Raw genomic sequence first — 17,257 nt, 5'->3', positions numbered from 1 at the left:
TCCATCATATGCATACGCTTTGCAAGAAAAACGTTGTACATATGTCTTAGGTAAAGGAGATTCGTCAAATTTCAACGAATATTGGCTCGTCATCGCAAATGACGACAAGACAAAATAAATACACTGTCTACGGTAAAAATCTACAATTGGTGGCAAGCTAAGGGCTGCAGGTTCGATCCCTGCATGGAACTGTTGAATTTATAATCTTTTGAGATGATTACAAATGCATCTGAACTATTTATTATCTGGCTGATTTGAGCTTAGCAATAACGACAAAACTTCTAGCTGAAGTTTAAACCAGTTGGCGTTTTTCGTGCTCCTTGAATTTCATGACTGGTAAAGTCTGCACACTGTTCCTGCGTGCGTGAAAGCAGAGCTTCGTGTGAGCCGATCGTCCATGAGGATGCCGCAGCTGCTGTCAAGAACTAAACAGGAAGACAGGTTTCCAATCCTCAGTATAAGTGAGTAAGTGAGGCAATCATAACATAATACCAGCCTTTAGACGTCCTACTGCTACGCATAGGTCTCCTGCCACGAGTATTTATCACCACGGTAGCTCACTGCGGCAAACTTCTCAAGTAACTCCGCAGGCATCACCTCTAATGTGTTCCACAGAACTTGCTGACATTTCATTGAGTCGCGTGTGGACCACGAACGCGCCGTTCGGCATGGCTCTGTTCCTAATCGGGTGGTGAACCCATCACTAACGTACGCAAAGCTACTCCTGCCTACAGCTCAAAACTGTACCTAGAACCGCAAGGCTACCGCGATACCGCAACTGGGCGCTGAGATATGAGTTAGCATTGACCTTAGTGTTTTTGAAGTATAGGAAGACTACGAAGCCAAAACTTTAAAGTTGAATCAACCTTATGTCATGTTTACAAAACCTATGAACAGGGACATACATAGGTCCTCAATACTAACAAAATTATAGTCGTGGAAACGTAACTGATTGACAGTCAAATTAAATTAATTTATTATCGACTGTATTAAATACTTTTATTGAGACTTATTTTCAGTTCTTATGAAGCCTTAAAACTGATGACTTATAAGCGTGTAAGTAGTACAGTTCCCAACATGAGTCGGTAAATTTAAATAGATTTGTAAATATTTTTAATTGTTTGAACTAAAAGAAAGTTATATTTCTTTTTAAAATACGACTCACGCAGAATTCCGTATTTGTGGTGCGGGGAGGGGGTTTACAAACATACAAATCACATGCACAAGACACTCAGAACAAGCATTCGCGGAGCACTCAAATGCTTATCCCCGCGGGGATCGAACCTGCAACACGTCGCCTATCCATGCAAAAAACATACTCTGGTCTCAGAACAAATAATATAATCAATTAATTTGATTGAGAACCTGAGTGTTTCAACCAACCTCTGACTCTGATCGTACAAGTCTTTTGACGATTTCATACTCTTCATATGCACCATAAATTATAATCAAAACTTAAATAAGGCTTAAATCTTAATCCCAAAGCTTAAAATTAGAGACACTAAAGTGGGACTTATTTCAGGTAAGAGTGGCACTGTTTAAAAATGTAAGTTCGTCGGGTCTTGCTAACGAAGGCACTTAACTCTCCAATGATAAAGAATTCAATTAGTTGTCGCTGGGTTTTTAAACTTTACTTAATGAACGAAAACTCATAGTACATTCTGCTATACCTATCCAGGGTGTTTCGATCTGTGTAGCTATTATAGTTAGATAGTTTCAGTAAGTAAAACTGCACACACATTTTTGTGATTACATTTATTTAATTTTCTAAAGTCGAGTCTCCGTTGGACAGCAACGGTGGGTTTTCTTTCCTGCGCTTGGCTCTGATGGTAAGTCCTATTCCCGCGACGAACACGACGGAACACACTGCTATTAAAACTGGTAACAATATGTCCACCAGCCTGAGATTATTTAGTAGTCTACCTGTTAGCTCGTCAACAAACTCTTCGGGAAGATACAGGGCCTGTAAAAAATTACATTTTCGGTTACATGTGTATTCGGCAAAAAAATCTAAACTGTGAATTAATAAAATCGTCAAGCTACAAAATTTATATCGGAAACTATTAAACTGAACCTAACTTAAGAAAGAAAACTATAAGGAAACTATAATCTAAAAATAGTTCACAGCGCCGTCTCAAATAAAATTGTAATGGCTTTGTTTCCTTTGCCTGGGCATTGCTATACACTATCCATAAGGCGTTCAATTAGACGGCCGCTCGCCTGATATAAACACACTCTATGGTTTGTCTGTTGGTAGAATTGGCTATTTGAGACGCCTAGTACCTACTTACATATCTAAATGTTAGACGGAAATCGTAACGCTAATTTAAGTTTTAATTTATCGAATATTATTGATAAGTACATAAACTTATGAAAACTAGTTTTAATACAACCACATGTGTGGAAAAATCGACCAACGAACCGCTAAGCTATAACACCAGTTTCAGTTCATAAATTGCTTTTCATTTATTCAAAGATATCAACAAGTGGTTATTAGAACGTAACAAGTGTTTGTTGTCGAGTATTTCCAGTAACAAATTAATTATAATGGAGGAACCTACCTCTTTATTAGGTGTATTTTGCCGTGTTACGGATACCTTCATGGTATTGTTACGAGGTTACGTGACCCGTGAATGTGTTAAACTAAACAACAATGGCTACATTTATTAAACGGGGATGTGGAATTAATTGAATTAAATGAAAAAAAATTACAATTACCGTTTTCTTTCAGAATAAAATATCTTAGATAAAACAAAACCTATAGAGTTGAAGCAAGCTTATTTACGAGGTTTATTTACGGTCTTCAATCGGGGTCACTTAAAACTAGTGAGGTCAAAAAATACATTAAACTTCCAAGATTACTTTCCAAGATTATCCAAATATATAATTAAAAGATCGCAAAAACGATTTTTGTAAGGCTATATTTATTTACTAACTCGCTGTCCCTTAAACCTTTCCTGGAGTGCCACGAAGGTTATAAGACTGAAATAAGCCAAATCGGCTAACGAATAGCTATTTATTTGTATGTTTAAGATGCTATATATAGGTATACCTATAGGAGATAGAAGATTTGTGTTTTGTAAAACTGATAACTATCCTGTTGCCAAAACTTACTTCTTCTATCCAGAGGAAAGGTACAAGGGTCGTGCGCAGATTCTGTGTCTCCGTGATTCCAGGAATTTGTCTCAGGAAGACGTTAAACTGAGCCCTCTTAGCACCTACGATCGGCGTCCCGGTATTCTGAAAAGACAATGTAATTCTTAATGTTAGCTTACGTACTCTATAAGTGTACTTAATTGAATTACACGCAAACTTAAAGAAAGGGTAAACCGAAAAGCTAGGGCTTGAATCCAAAGAAAAGCTATAAACAAGAGGTACAAAAATTTTCTATTACTATTAACCCGAAACCCGAAACTCAGTCAGACAATTATAAACATTTCAATAAATTATTACTACCTATTTGTCTTACTATGAAATAATTAAAACTTTAGCTACAAAAAATGTTTAGATATTCTTAATCCACTCAAATATAGTTTGAATTGGTGGTACTGATGTCAACTCCAATGAGCCGACATGAGGTAGGTCCACGGAATCATATTTTAGCAAACAAATACCTCAGACCTATACACACAAAAACACTCACACACTTTCGCATTTATAATATTATCTATACTTATAATAAATCTGTAGAGAGGTCAATTCTGTACATAAAATATATTTAAAAAATAACTATCAAGGGGTGGTTAGGGATCGCTACTGATGCCAAAAATGCAATCAGTAAAATTTTTGTCTGTCTGTCTGTCTGTCTGTCTGTCTGTCTGTCTGTCTGTATATTCGTTATAGAAACAAAAACTACTCGACGGATTTTAACGAAATTTGGCACAATTATTCTTCATACTCTTGGGCAGGTTATAGTATACTTTTCATTACGCTACGACCAATAGGAGCAGAGCAGTGAAGGGAAATATTGGGAAAACGGGGTAATCTATCTATATCTATTCTATATACTTATAATAAATCTGTAGAGAGGTCAATTCTGTACATAAAATATATTTAAAAAATAACTATCAAGGGGTGGTTAGGGATCGCTACTGATGCCAAAAATGCAATCAGTAAAATTTTTGTCTGTCTGTCTGTCTGTCTGTCTGTCTGTCTGTCTGTCTGTATATTCGTTATAGAAACAAAAACTACTCGACGGATTTTAACGAAATTTGGCACAATTATTCTTCATACTCTTGGGCAGGTTATAGTATACTTTTCATTACGCTACGACCAATAGGAGCAGAGCAGTGAAGGGAAATATTGGGAAAACGGGGTAATCTATCTATATCTATTCTATATACTTATAATAAATCTGTAGAGAGGTCAATTCTGTACATAAAATATATTTAAAAAATAACTATCAAGGGGTGGTTAGGGATCGCTACTGATGCCAAAAATGCAATCAGTAAAATTTTTGTCTGTCTGTCTGTCTGTCTGTCTGTCTGTCTGTATATTCGTTATAGAAACAAAAACTACTCGACGGATTTTAACGAAATTTGGCACAATTATTCTTCATACTCTTGGGCAGGTTATAGTATACTTTTCATTACGCTACGACCAATAGGAGCAGAGCAGTGAAGGGAAATATTGGGAAAACGGGGTAAGTTACTCCATTTTTTAAGCTTCCGTCACGTGTGCAGGCTTATAGGTTAAAGCTACATAGAAATCATGTATGACGGAAATATTCTCCCTAAAATTATATAAAAAATATTCCTCGACAGCATATGTCTAACTTTTATGGTTGACTCACAATAACACGTGAAACTCCCGATAGCTTAGCAATTCGGAGATTTCTGATTGTATTTGTCTACTCTAACGTTTACAACACTATCACTCATCCCCAATTAAAAAAGTTAACATTATTACCTATTCAATAAAAAAAGAATCATGTAAATCGGTGTAGAAACACCAAAGTTATACATGAAATAATAAGAAATCGCGCGTGAATACAGAGTCATGCTATAAGGATTATTTTTGTGTATCGGTTGCCGCGCTCGACGCGCGTCGTGGCGGGAGGTATAAAAAGGCGGGGGGTCCGCGCTCGAGCGTCATACAATATTTGGCTGTTGATGCGAATAGACGTTCAGACTGTTCGACCTTATTGACAATCAATAATTGTTATTTGCAAACCGTGCTTATCAGCACGACTTTTAGTCTTTGAATAGTTTATTTTTAGAATTGTTTTGTTGTTAGTTTATATAATAGGTATTAGATTAATAGTATTAGTAGTAGGTACACCTATTAGTTATTTTGGTAGTGTTTAATTGTATTAATAGTTTATTTTCGTAATTGGTAGTGTTTAATTATATTAATAGTTTATTTTCGTAATTTGGTAGTGTTTAATTAAATTAATAGTTTATTTTCGTAATTGGTAGTGTTTAATTAAATTAATAGTTTATTTTCGTAATTGGTAGTGTTTAATTATATTAATAGTTTATTTTCGTTATTATTATATTAGTTATTTTGGTAGTGTTTAATTGTATTAATAGTTTATTTTCGTAATTGGTAGTGTTTTATTATATTAATAGTTTATTTTCGTAATTATTACATAATAACTATATATAATTGTAAGTGTAAGGTAGCTTCAGTTACCGTCGATTAAAAATACACAATGCCACCTAAAAAACGACCATCTTTATCTTGAAATTCGAGAGATGCTAAAAGGATGAGAAATGCGCGTTCTCAAGAATCGGCAGAGGAAAGAGCACATCGGTTAAACTCTATGAGAGTTAGTGCCTCAACCTCTCGAGCCAATGAAAGCTCTCCAGAGAGAGAGATGCGATTAGCAGCTGACAGAGCGAGACGAGCTACATCACGGGCGTCTCAAAGCTCTTCTCAACGAGAGCTGAGGCTTACCATTGACCGAGAACAACATGTGTTATCCCGAGATGCTGAAACTGCGTCACAACGAGAATTGCGTCTCACTGCTGACCGCGAACGGCATACATTGTCTCGCGAGTCAGAAACCTACACTGAGAGGGAATTGCGTCTCACAGCTGACCGCGAACGTCATATATTGTCTCGCGAGTCAGAAACCTTCACTGACAGAGAATTGCGTCTCACAGCTGACCGCGAACGTCATATATTGTCTCGCGAGTCAGAAACCTACACTGAGAGGGAATTGCGTCTCACAGCTGACCGCGAACGTCATATATTGTCTCGCGAGTCAGAAACCTACACTGAGAGGGAATTGCGTCTCACAGCTGACCGCGAACGTCATATATTGTCTCGCGAGTCAGAAACCTACACTGAGAGGGAATTGCGTCTCACAGCTGACCGCGAACGTCATATATTGTCTCGCGAGTCAGAAACCTACACTGAGAGGGAATTGCGTCTCACAGCTGACCGCGAACGTCATATTTTATCTCGAGAATCTGAAACTTTAACTCAATATGAAGACCGTTTGACAAATGATAGGGTGCACCATAATGTTATTCGATCTCTCGAAGACGCACATGAGCATGAACAACGACTAGAGTCGGTACGCGAATATTATAATTCTTTGAGACAAGAACGATCAGTAAGTTTGTCTAATGAAAGATTAAGAATCGAAAATATTCGGTCTCTTGAAACGGACGAACAGCGAGAGGCCCGTCTTACTGCAGACAGATTTCGACATAGCCTTAATAACTTAGATGTACACATAGAAGATCAATCTAGAAATTCGGTGGCTTGGTCCGACAAATATAAAAGTGGGTTTGCTTATAACCTCACAATTGATTATGGATCATCTTCTGTAATAGGCGATATGAACGTGGTATGTCGTTTTTGTAATGCTTCAAAGTGGAGTAAGGAGTCAGCTGGTTTCTGTTGTTCTACAGGTAAAATAAATTTGCCTTCATTCGAAGACCCACCGGAACCTTTGAAATCACTACTTTTAGGGGAACATATACAATCTAAACAGTTTTTAGATAATATTCGCACTTATAATAGTGCATTTCAAATGACATCCTTTGGCGCTCAACAAATCTCAGAAGGTCATTTCATGCCTACTTTTAAGATACAAGGTCAGGTTTACCATTTGATAGGATCCCTTTTGCCTGAAAACCAACCTAAGTTTCTTCAAATATATTTTGTATCCGACTACAACGAACAGTCGAATATAAGAAATCAATATTTCCCGAATTTAAATACTGAACTCATATCACAACTTCAGAACATGTTGCATCAGGTTAATTCGTATGTATGCAGTTTTAAATCGGCATTAGAAGCTCTTCCTCGAGATGATGATAACAATTATAAAATTGTTATAAATGCCGATAGGCGTCCAACTCAGGAACACCCTGGGCGTTATAATGCTCCATCCACGAATGAAGTTGCTGTGGTATTGGTCGACCAGGAATGTGATAGGCGTGATATCGTTATCCGTTCCAGAGATAATCGTTTGCAACGTATTTATGAAACCCACAGGGCTTACGACAGTTTGCAATATCCTTTGATATACTGTCGAGGGGAAGATGGTTATAATTTTGCTTTATACCAAACTGATCCGCGTACAGGCGCACCTAATTATAATAAAAAGATTTCATGCCTTCAATTTTACTGTTACCACTTGCAAGTAAGACGGAATAGGTTTGTATACTTTCAACGTTTTCGTGGCTTATTCAATCAGTTTATTGTAGACATGTACGCAAAAATTGAAACCGAAAGATTAGTTTATATACGATCTAATCAAAGGCAGCTGCGCGTTGAAGAATACGTGCACCTTCGCGACGCCATGCAGCAAGATAACGATACGGTGAATATGGGTCGTTTAGTTATTTTGCCCTCTTCTTTTACTGGTGGTCCACGATACATGCACGAACGTACTCAAGATGCTTTTTGTTACGTAAGAAAATATGGACGTCCCGACTTATTTATTACTGTAACTACCAATCCTAAGTGGGATGAAATTACTCGGGAGCTTCTTGAGGGTCAAGCACCGCATGACCGCCATGATATCATAGCAAGAGTTTTTCATTTAAAATTAAAATCAATGATAGATCTACTTACCAAAGATAAAATTTTTGGAGAAGTATTGTGTTATATGTATAGTATTGAATGGCAAAAACGCGGCTTACCTCACGCACATATCCTGCTTTGGTTAAAAGATAAGGTTCGACCTAATGATGTAGACAGTTTAATCATTATTAAATGATGTAACGGTTTACTCACGCGTATTTAATCAGTGCTGAAATTCCAAGTCCGATTGCAGATCCCGTGTTATACGACATTGTTAAAACTCATATGATACATGGTCCATGTGGTTCGTTTAACGGGAATTCTCCTTGCATGCAAGACGGTCGTTGCACTAAAAGATATCCAAAAGCCTTAGTGGATGGCACTGTAACAGGACATGATGGATACCCATTATATCGTCGCCGTTCAAGAGATAATGATGGTTTTACTGTTGAAAAGCGAGTGTCTGGACAACAAGTTACTTTAGATAATAGGTGGGTCGTTCCGTATTCTCCTGTGTTGTCCAGAGCATTTCAAGCTCACATAAATGTTGAAATGTGTAATAGTGTAGAGTCAATAAAATATATTTGTAAGTATATTAATAAGGGCAGTGACCAAGCTACATTTGCTTTGAGAAATGAACATGATGAAGTTACAAGATTTCAGTCAGGCAGATATATAAGTTCTTCAGAAGCTGTGTGGCGGATCTTAAGTTTCAACATTCACGAAAGATATCCACCTGTGACTCATCTGGATGTTCATCTTGAAGGCGGCCAACGTATATATTTCAACGCCGAAAATGTCACAGAACGGTTAGAGAACCCTAGACAAACAAGTTTATTAGCATTCTTTCGACTTTGCCAAACTGATGATTTTGCAAAATCTCTTTTGTATGAGGAAGTTCCATCGTATTATACCTACGATAAGCAACGGGGTGTCTTTAATCGAAGACGCCGTGGCAGGCCTGTAGATGGCGAGTCAGGTATTTTAAAGAACATGTTCTTGGTAGAGTGTACACCGTTCATCCTAACAACGCTGAGTGTTTCTATTTGCGATTATTATTACATACCGTGCGAGGACCAACCTCATTTATAGATTTGAGAAAAGTAGACGATGTTGTTTATCCCACTTATCAAGCAGCTTGCCAAGCGCGTCATTTGCTTGAAAATGATCAGCATTGGGATGACGCTTTAGCAGAATCCTGTGTTAGTGATAATCCACGACGGTTACGCCATTTATTTGTAACATTACTCACATTTTGTAATTTGTCAGATGCTGTAACATTATGGGAAAAATATAAAGAAAAATTTTCAGAAGACTTTCTTAGAAATATACCTAACAATGATGAAGGCACAACTAATGATAATTTCCGTGATCTTGCCATAAATCAGTGCTTATTAGCTCTTCAGGATGACTTAACAGCAGTAGGCGGTAAATCACTCTGTGAATATGGTTTGCCAACACCAACCTCAGTCGGAGAGGTAACTAATAGGGAATATTCCGCAGAGATTGGTTACAATTTAACGGAACTGCTGACAACATTAGAAAACGGTGTCCCAATGATGACTGCAGAACAACGTTCAGTTTATGACCGCGTGTGCAATAGTGTTCAAAATAATTTGGGAACAATATGGTTTTTAGATGCACCTGGAGGAACTGGAAAAACCTTTTTGACTAAATTAATATTGGCTTATGTTCGAAATCAGCGTAAAATTGCTCTTGCCGTAGCTTCATCAGGGATAGCTGCAACATTGCTACCAGGAGGTAAAACTGCTCACAGTATGTTTAAAATACCAATTGATTTAGATCGCACGGAAAATCCAACCTGTAGTATTTCAAGAAATAGCGACAAAGCTAAGGTATTACGCGAGTGTAGTTTAATCATATGGGATGAATGTACGATGGCCCATCGAAAAGGAGTAGAAGCGGTAGACAGAACTTTAAGGGATATAAGACAAAATGATCGACCAATGGGCGGTATCACGGTTTTATTTTGTGGTGATTTCCGACAAACCTTACCGGTAATACCACGGGGAACCCGAGCTGATGAGGTTAGGGCTTGCCTGAAAAGCTCTTATTTATGGCGAGATATACAATCGGTGCATTTGACTATAAATATGCGAGTGAGAACTGGAGATAACCCGGATGATAGTCAATTTTCTGACACATTATTAAAGATTGGTGAAGGTACCTATCCACAACTACACCAAGGAAAACTTATACTGACGCCTGAATTATGTTGTATGGTGCAATCTCAACCACATCTTATATCGTCGGTTTACGGTGACGTAACAAATATATTAAATAGGGACAATTCTTGGCTATGCGAAAGATCTATTTTAACTCCTCGCAATGACCAGGCATCTGAGATCAATAACAAAATACTGTCGAATATACAGGGGGAAAGCAAAGTTTATAGATCAATAAATAGAATGGTCGATGAACAAGAAGCCACTAATTACCCGATAGAATTCTTTAAATATGCCCGGACTTCCCTCTCATGAAATTTGTTTAAAAATTGGGATACCGATTATTATGCTCCGAAATTTAAAACCACCACAACTTTGCAATGGAACTCGACTAAAAGTAACCCAGTTGCAACAAAATATAATCGAGGCTCAAATTTTAACAGGTTGCGGTGCAGGAGAAACCGTCTTTATTCCCAGAATACCCTTAATACCAAATAATTTTCCATTCCAATTTAAAAGGACGCAATTCCCAGTATCGGTGTGTTATGCAATGACAATTAACAAGGCTCAAGGGCAGACTTTTCGTGTTGCTGGAGTAGATCTCAGTGTCAGTTGTTTCTCACATGGTCAGTTGTATGTTGCTCTTTCCCGTGTTAGCAGTTCTAAAAGTCTTTATGTTCACGTGCCGGACGGGTCAACTTTCAATATAGTTTACCCGGAAGCTTTGCACTAAAGTATTTTCGTTTTATAGGTACCTTTACCTTACCTTTATAAGGCAGTGGTACTTATATTGCCACCAGAATTTGAACCTTAACACATTATTATAAAGTTTAAAAGCTATAAATATTTTTAAGTTCTGTGTCTTATAAAGGGTTAAGCCTTATGTGAACGTGATCTAAACAATATTACCAATATAAATAATAATAATAAATATTACCAATACATTAACTTAATACACAAGGAGTTACACGCTGACGGAGTCGCGGACACAGCTATCTATACTTTTCTGCCGGAAGTCACTATTCCACGCGGACGAAGTCGCGGGCACAAGCTAGTTAGTTTAATAATAAATTAACCATCGGTTGTAAACACTCAACGGAAGCTAACTATGTTTTGAAGTACAAAAACAAATGCTGTAGAACCATCGTCTTCATTCTCTGAAAATAAATCAACAACACCTCTTCAAATAAAAATATTCCTTTTCAATAGAAAGCTTATTACTTTGTTAGTAAGCTTCGTACGTATTTCTTCTACTTGAACATAAGGATGGATGCTTTCTTATTCATTCAAAGGAATACAACCTATTTTTAAACTTGGTTTCTTAGGGTTCCGCAGCGAAAGGATTAAAACGGACAGCTTTTACTATAGCTACTCGGTCTGATCGCCATTTAGTCGGTGTGTTACCAGGTTGCATTTCATGAACCGTGTTAGTCAGACAGTTGAAAATTTCACTGATGAAATATTTCTGTTGCTTATAAAAGAACAAATAAAATAAAGATTTGACTTTGAGAAGAGTTGTTACGGTTTTAAATTTGGCGGGTGACAAATATATTTGTGATTCCGCAAGTTAAGGTGGTCGTTTACCAATTTGTTTTTTCTTTACAGTATTTGTACGGCACTCTCGTTGTCTCGTACTTGACCGGCCTAGTTGTTATAAGAATGAAAAATAAGTATAGCAAGTAATAAACTGATGAATGAGAACATTACTAGAAAATTTTGTAATGTTTTCTTTCATGCTTTTTCAGCAAGCGCAGCAGCAGTAGCAATTATTTGGTTCAACATTGAACGAGCTCTGAACCTATTATCTATAAATTGGCAGTCCGTCTCCTACCACTAGGTTATCACTGTTGCTCCCAATCTAAGAATACATAAAGCCCTGTACTGCCTCACAAACACCGCGCTAACGGCAGAAGGTATTTTCCGAGTAGTGCAAGTGTGTGACATATACAATCCCAATTACAATGAAAAATTCACCTCTAAATTGAATTGGCATTAACTGGCCTGTCTCTACTAAGTAAAATTTTATGAGTCTCAAAGTAGAACCTGGAAATGTGGAAGGAAGTGGCACTGAGACTGGGTATGCGTGTCAATATTAGGTGGTAATGATCAACCTTGATATGGGTGGATATTGGACAGATTTGAAAAGACTTTTTGTACTTTGCCATACATGTTTCGTCAGTTTGTTTTAGATGTCTAGGTATTATTTTATGGTTTCCTAATAGTTGTGGTCATAAATTAAGTGAATGACCGATGTCCATTTTTTGGAAAATTTGGTTTGTTTTATCCGTTAAACAGACGACAAAGAGACTACAAATAAGTAAGTTTGGCGGTATTGGTTGCACGTCACAGCACTTCCCTCTACTTGTCTTTCCCATGACCTGACATGTTAACCGCCCCGTCAGAGAGCCAACAGGTCGTTAATCGGCCATTTACATGCTACAGCGCACTAAAACATTTATAACAGTCAATGAAGCAACGTTTGTCAGCGATTATGGTTTTTGAAATTTATTAGTCTCGTCATTAAGTTCCGTTTTACGTAAACATAGGACATTATTTAGAGAAATTGGTTTAAAATTATACTAGAACGCTACAATTTGTGTGAAGACTATTCTTAAAATAGAGACTGTTTTCTTTGCTTTTGTAAAAGTTTGTCGATATGTTTCAATGACTAAGGAATTAGGAACAATTTTAAAGGCAGGGGAAAGGATTAGATAATCATTTTCTATATTCTGCAATTGATCTGAATGCGAGACTCTTTAGGTCGTCGCGTTGCGTCCGTGTAAGTACTGCACCCGTAGACGGTTTTAGTCATGTCATACTTGAGTATTTATTACAATTTAGATATGGTATCATCACATTGTAACTAAACCCAATGCACCGCTCAATAAAGTACCTAAGACCGGTAGATATTTTTATGGAACACGTTCGCTACTCATACCTTTCATTGCATGAAGATCTATAATGAAACCAACAAATACCACACAAACACGGTTTTCGGTCGGTATGTCCCCCAGAGGAAACTATTGATTTTTATGGATGCCGCAACAAAATTGAGAAAAAAACACATTTAACTTTTTTACAACGGAACAGAATAGAAACGCAACGGAATAACGACAAATTTTAACAAATTTTCCAGGAATATGACCAAATATTACAGCTGATATTTTAATTCTAACAGGCGTTTAAAAAACAAGGAAATTGGTTCCCTGTTTACTAACAGTAGAGTACTGATAACCAACCTTCTCCATGCATTTTAAATTGACCTGATAACGTTAGGCCTTAGCCCAGATATGTCTGAAATGCTCGGCCCTCGCCGACACATCGATTAGGACAGGTATCGATGCAGCTAACGATTATTTATTTCATTCGCCCGCGGCCCGTCATGTTTCACTCGCAGGTTCCGATATTCAGATTCAATAATAAAACTCCAGTTAGAACCAGGTTCAGATTCCGAGTATGAATTGATTGGAAGTTATGAATTCTACTCGTTTGATCGGCAGGTCTTAAATACTGCGAATATTGGTCAATCATCGTATTTATTACCGTATAACATATATGCTTTTATTTTCATTATTTGTTGTAACTGCAATACAGAGAATAACTGTCAGATGTTCTGTGAAAATTTTAACGTTTATTACAGTTCATGAGATTTTGCATGGTGATAATCGGACTGAGAGAGGAGCTTTATTTTTAGTAAAGCCTTTGTGTACGTAACTTTGAAAATCCCATTTTAAAGTTCTAAAAACAAAAACAGCAAAATCTCTATTCACAAATGACATAAAACTAAAATCCTTTGCAGGTTAAAGCAATAATTAGAAGTAAAGTCTATGTGTGTGTGACGAATAGTGTGGTGTTCGTGTGGGGGTGAGCGCGCTACCACCCACGTAAAGGGGGTTGGGGAGGGGGCGCGTGGGTGGAATGCCGCGCGAGAGATGTCGGGCTTTCATAATTTTGTATATATCTATGACGATTTGACGAGGAATTTTTCACCGCTAACGGTATGCAAAGCGCTGGTTAGCAGTGATGACTAAAAAAAAAATACCAAACGGTTGGCAGTCTATTACGACTACATGGTTTATTTAGTTTATTTTCGATTTTGTTACTGTACAATTCTGTATTTTTTAATATCCGCTCGTAAAAAGTAAGGTACATTTTGGACGTTTCGCAAATCCAACCGATTTAAAACCGGAGTTAAAAAAAGGCATACCGTGTTTTTTAACTCCCGCATGCATAGTTTCAAAAACATACAAGTCACATGCCCAAATACCCTCGGAAGCAGAACAACATGCATTCGCGGATAACGTCAAATGCTGGTCGTTGAAATATTATTACATAAAACTGATACTTGCTTAAAACTACTTTGAATTAACATATCAGTTTAAAGCCATATTGCTGTTTCTATATACGATACAAAACAACATAATTTTTGCCAGATATCAGTTTAAACGTAGGCATATTCTTAGGTCAGTTCAATACTAAGGTGAGATAAACTCGCATGTATTTGGCATCTTGGTTTAAAGTACGATCCGATCGAACCGTATTTCGAAGGCTAGATAAATGGATAGACAGGTATGCAAATCGGGAGTCGCGCTGCACCAGAGTCCTTTTCCGTAACTCAATATTTCCGTCCATATAGGAATTCGTTGCAGCATCCGTTTGATCCCTCTCCACGCGACGCCAGACGGTAATCCTATGAGTGGCCAATGGAATGACGGAGATACAAAGCGCGTGCTCCCTAATTGATCCGAGTTCAAATCGACGTGGTTTTGAAACAAATTTATATCCGGAAACCAACTTAATACACGGTAAACACGACGAACGCAGTCAGTGTAGTCAATAAACTGTAATTAAAACCACTTGTTAATTTAAACCACCCTTTAGTCCATTGCACCCAATATCCAAAATTGCACGAAACCCGCGGTGAAACATGTAAACAAAAAATAGCTTCAAAGGGATGCTGATGAACCCTTAATTGAAACCTAATTTATACGCAGCGCTGTAGGTTGGACGGCCGGCGGCGAGGGGACAAACTGGCATCAAGCGAATAAAGTGAAGAGCAAACTTAAAAAAAAACGAACCCACCAAATTAACTGCGAGTCACAATTTTAAGTACCTATTTACATGGAAACGCATATTTGAAAATTAATAAGGAACTATTCCTTTGCCAATTCAAGCATAATTTTATAATGAGCTCGTAAGTGCGCAATTTTCATCTCATAAGGTAATACAGACTCGCATAGCAGACGTGAGTGCAGACATCATTTGCTCGTAACTTCAATCGTGACAATAAGTTACGTTATATTTGAGTTGGCTTTCACTGTGATTTAGTTCTAACAATATTACAACTGCAATCATGCCGTCATAGTCAACGAATTTAGGTGCAATTTGGAAATGAAGGAGAGCCGAATGCAAAATTAGCAAATAACAGTCTCTGTTAATCATGTGTGTGACGTGATTTGTTCACAGGGCAATTTGCTGTGTGTCCGAATATTCAAATATTCACAGAGGACGAAGCGCTCAGTGAAACACTTGAAAAGATTATCAATCCAACCTTTCGTTACTTACAGTTCAAGAGTACCGCTCGATAAATATTTGTGTGATCCCCAGTTTGTTCCACGTCCGGACGTCTGTGCATGTGATATTTCATGTCGGGAAAACGATGCGACGAGACAAGAATTTCCTAGCTGCGGCAGACTTTTTATAAAAAAAAAGAAAACCGTAGAACCGTACCGTTTGGTATTTTCATTCTGCTTTACTGGCATCATAAAGAAACGCACACGTAGAGAAAAAGCAGAAAAGAAACAAAAAGTAAAATTAAATGAATCATATTCGTATTGAATGCTACGATCGAGAATCGCTTGAACGAGTTATCCGTTGTATGCGTAGATATAGGTTAATGTGAAGAGGAAAACATTTTCGGGGGTTGAGTCGAGGAGGGTAGGGGAGGTTCACGACCCCTGCCAGACAAACGAGACCAAAAGGGGCATACTCGAGGAGTTTCACTGTCAAGGTCAAATACTTCGTGTTTGTTTTCAAACTGGATACGTGTATATTTGTGAAACTTGTCGTTTGCCTCTTGATTCGACTTTGGAGTAGATTTTGAAGGCGTTTTACTTCGTTATATGCGTTATAATATGAGTGAAGTTGTATTGCAATATAATAGATAAGTATACGGCAACACGAGAAACGATATCTTAATATAACTTACATTGAAGGTTGGATACATAAACTATCCTAGTTTTTCCTCATTGAATTGATTACTTCATTTTCAAAAACTACATCATTTATTCTTGTGGTTGATGTCTACATGTTTAATGACCTCCGGTTCTCAATTTGTGACCTCGTAACGCTAAGGTGACTAAGCGCTGGTACCATAGTTGTACTAATAAATATCAGGTGAATATAAAACAAATACGTACCGGTTCTATGTCCATGAAAATTCTATGAGTGTCTTCGTCAGCGTGCATCCCGATGACGCCATTCGCGTAAATGGGGTCTGCATATAAGAAGTGTGGATATGATAGGACTAGGGTGGCACCTGAAACAAAGAAACGGTGGTAAATAACAAATATTAGAAGAAAGCGCCTACTATGTGGTCTTATTAATATTTGATTCTGATTCACAGTTCGGAAAATGGTCAAATAAAATCATCGAATTTATACCATTTACCTGCCTTTGGTTATTGACGATTTAGAGGTTATAGAGCGTTATGTATCCGTTTAGAAGACACAGCTCGGTAAAAGTTCGACGGTCAGATGGACAAAGGGTGGATGGGGAAAGAAAACCAGACAAACACAGCTTTGGTAACAGGGATGCTTTATTCTCCTTTGAGCACAAAACCCCCAACATACGGGGATACGAGTATCTTGGTACCAAAGATCTTAAAACTTCTGTATCGAAAGCTTAGTCTTCAGATATCCTGGTTTACTGAGTAAGGAGCTTGTCGGTAGTTACCGGTGTAGTATTACTATCTTTTGACCTCTCCCGGTGGTTGTACAAAGGAAAGCTCGGTAAGGAAACGTGAACTAAGATTAGTGGAGCGGACACAGAGCATCCCATCGCTAAGTCTTACAATACAATCTTTGAGG

General features: G+C 37.6%; 1 protein-coding gene across 1 annotated transcript; it reads right to left on the bottom strand.

The window, feature by feature from the left end:
• Positions 1-1,738: 1,738 nt before the first annotated feature.
• LOC113506257 (sensory neuron membrane protein 1-like) lies at positions 1,739-16,738 on the bottom strand. Its single transcript, XM_026889100.1, has 3 exons — positions 16,589-16,738; positions 3,115-3,240; positions 1,739-1,963 (listed from the first exon to the last, which is right to left on the bottom strand). Exons 1-3 carry the CDS (start codon positions 16,634-16,636, stop codon positions 1,760-1,762), a joined length of 378 nt encoding a protein of 125 aa, XP_026744901.1. The 5' UTR covers positions 16,637-16,738; the 3' UTR covers positions 1,739-1,759.
• Between the last annotated feature and the right edge of the window lie 519 nt (positions 16,739-17,257).

The sequence above is a fragment of the Trichoplusia ni genome (genome assembly GCF_003590095.1).
Source record: "Trichoplusia ni isolate ovarian cell line Hi5 chromosome 7 unlocalized genomic scaffold, tn1 tig00002208_group6, whole genome shotgun sequence".
Taxonomy (NCBI): Eukaryota; Metazoa; Arthropoda; class Insecta; order Lepidoptera; family Noctuidae; genus Trichoplusia; species Trichoplusia ni.
This window is presented reverse-complemented; position numbering and strand designations above follow the sequence as displayed.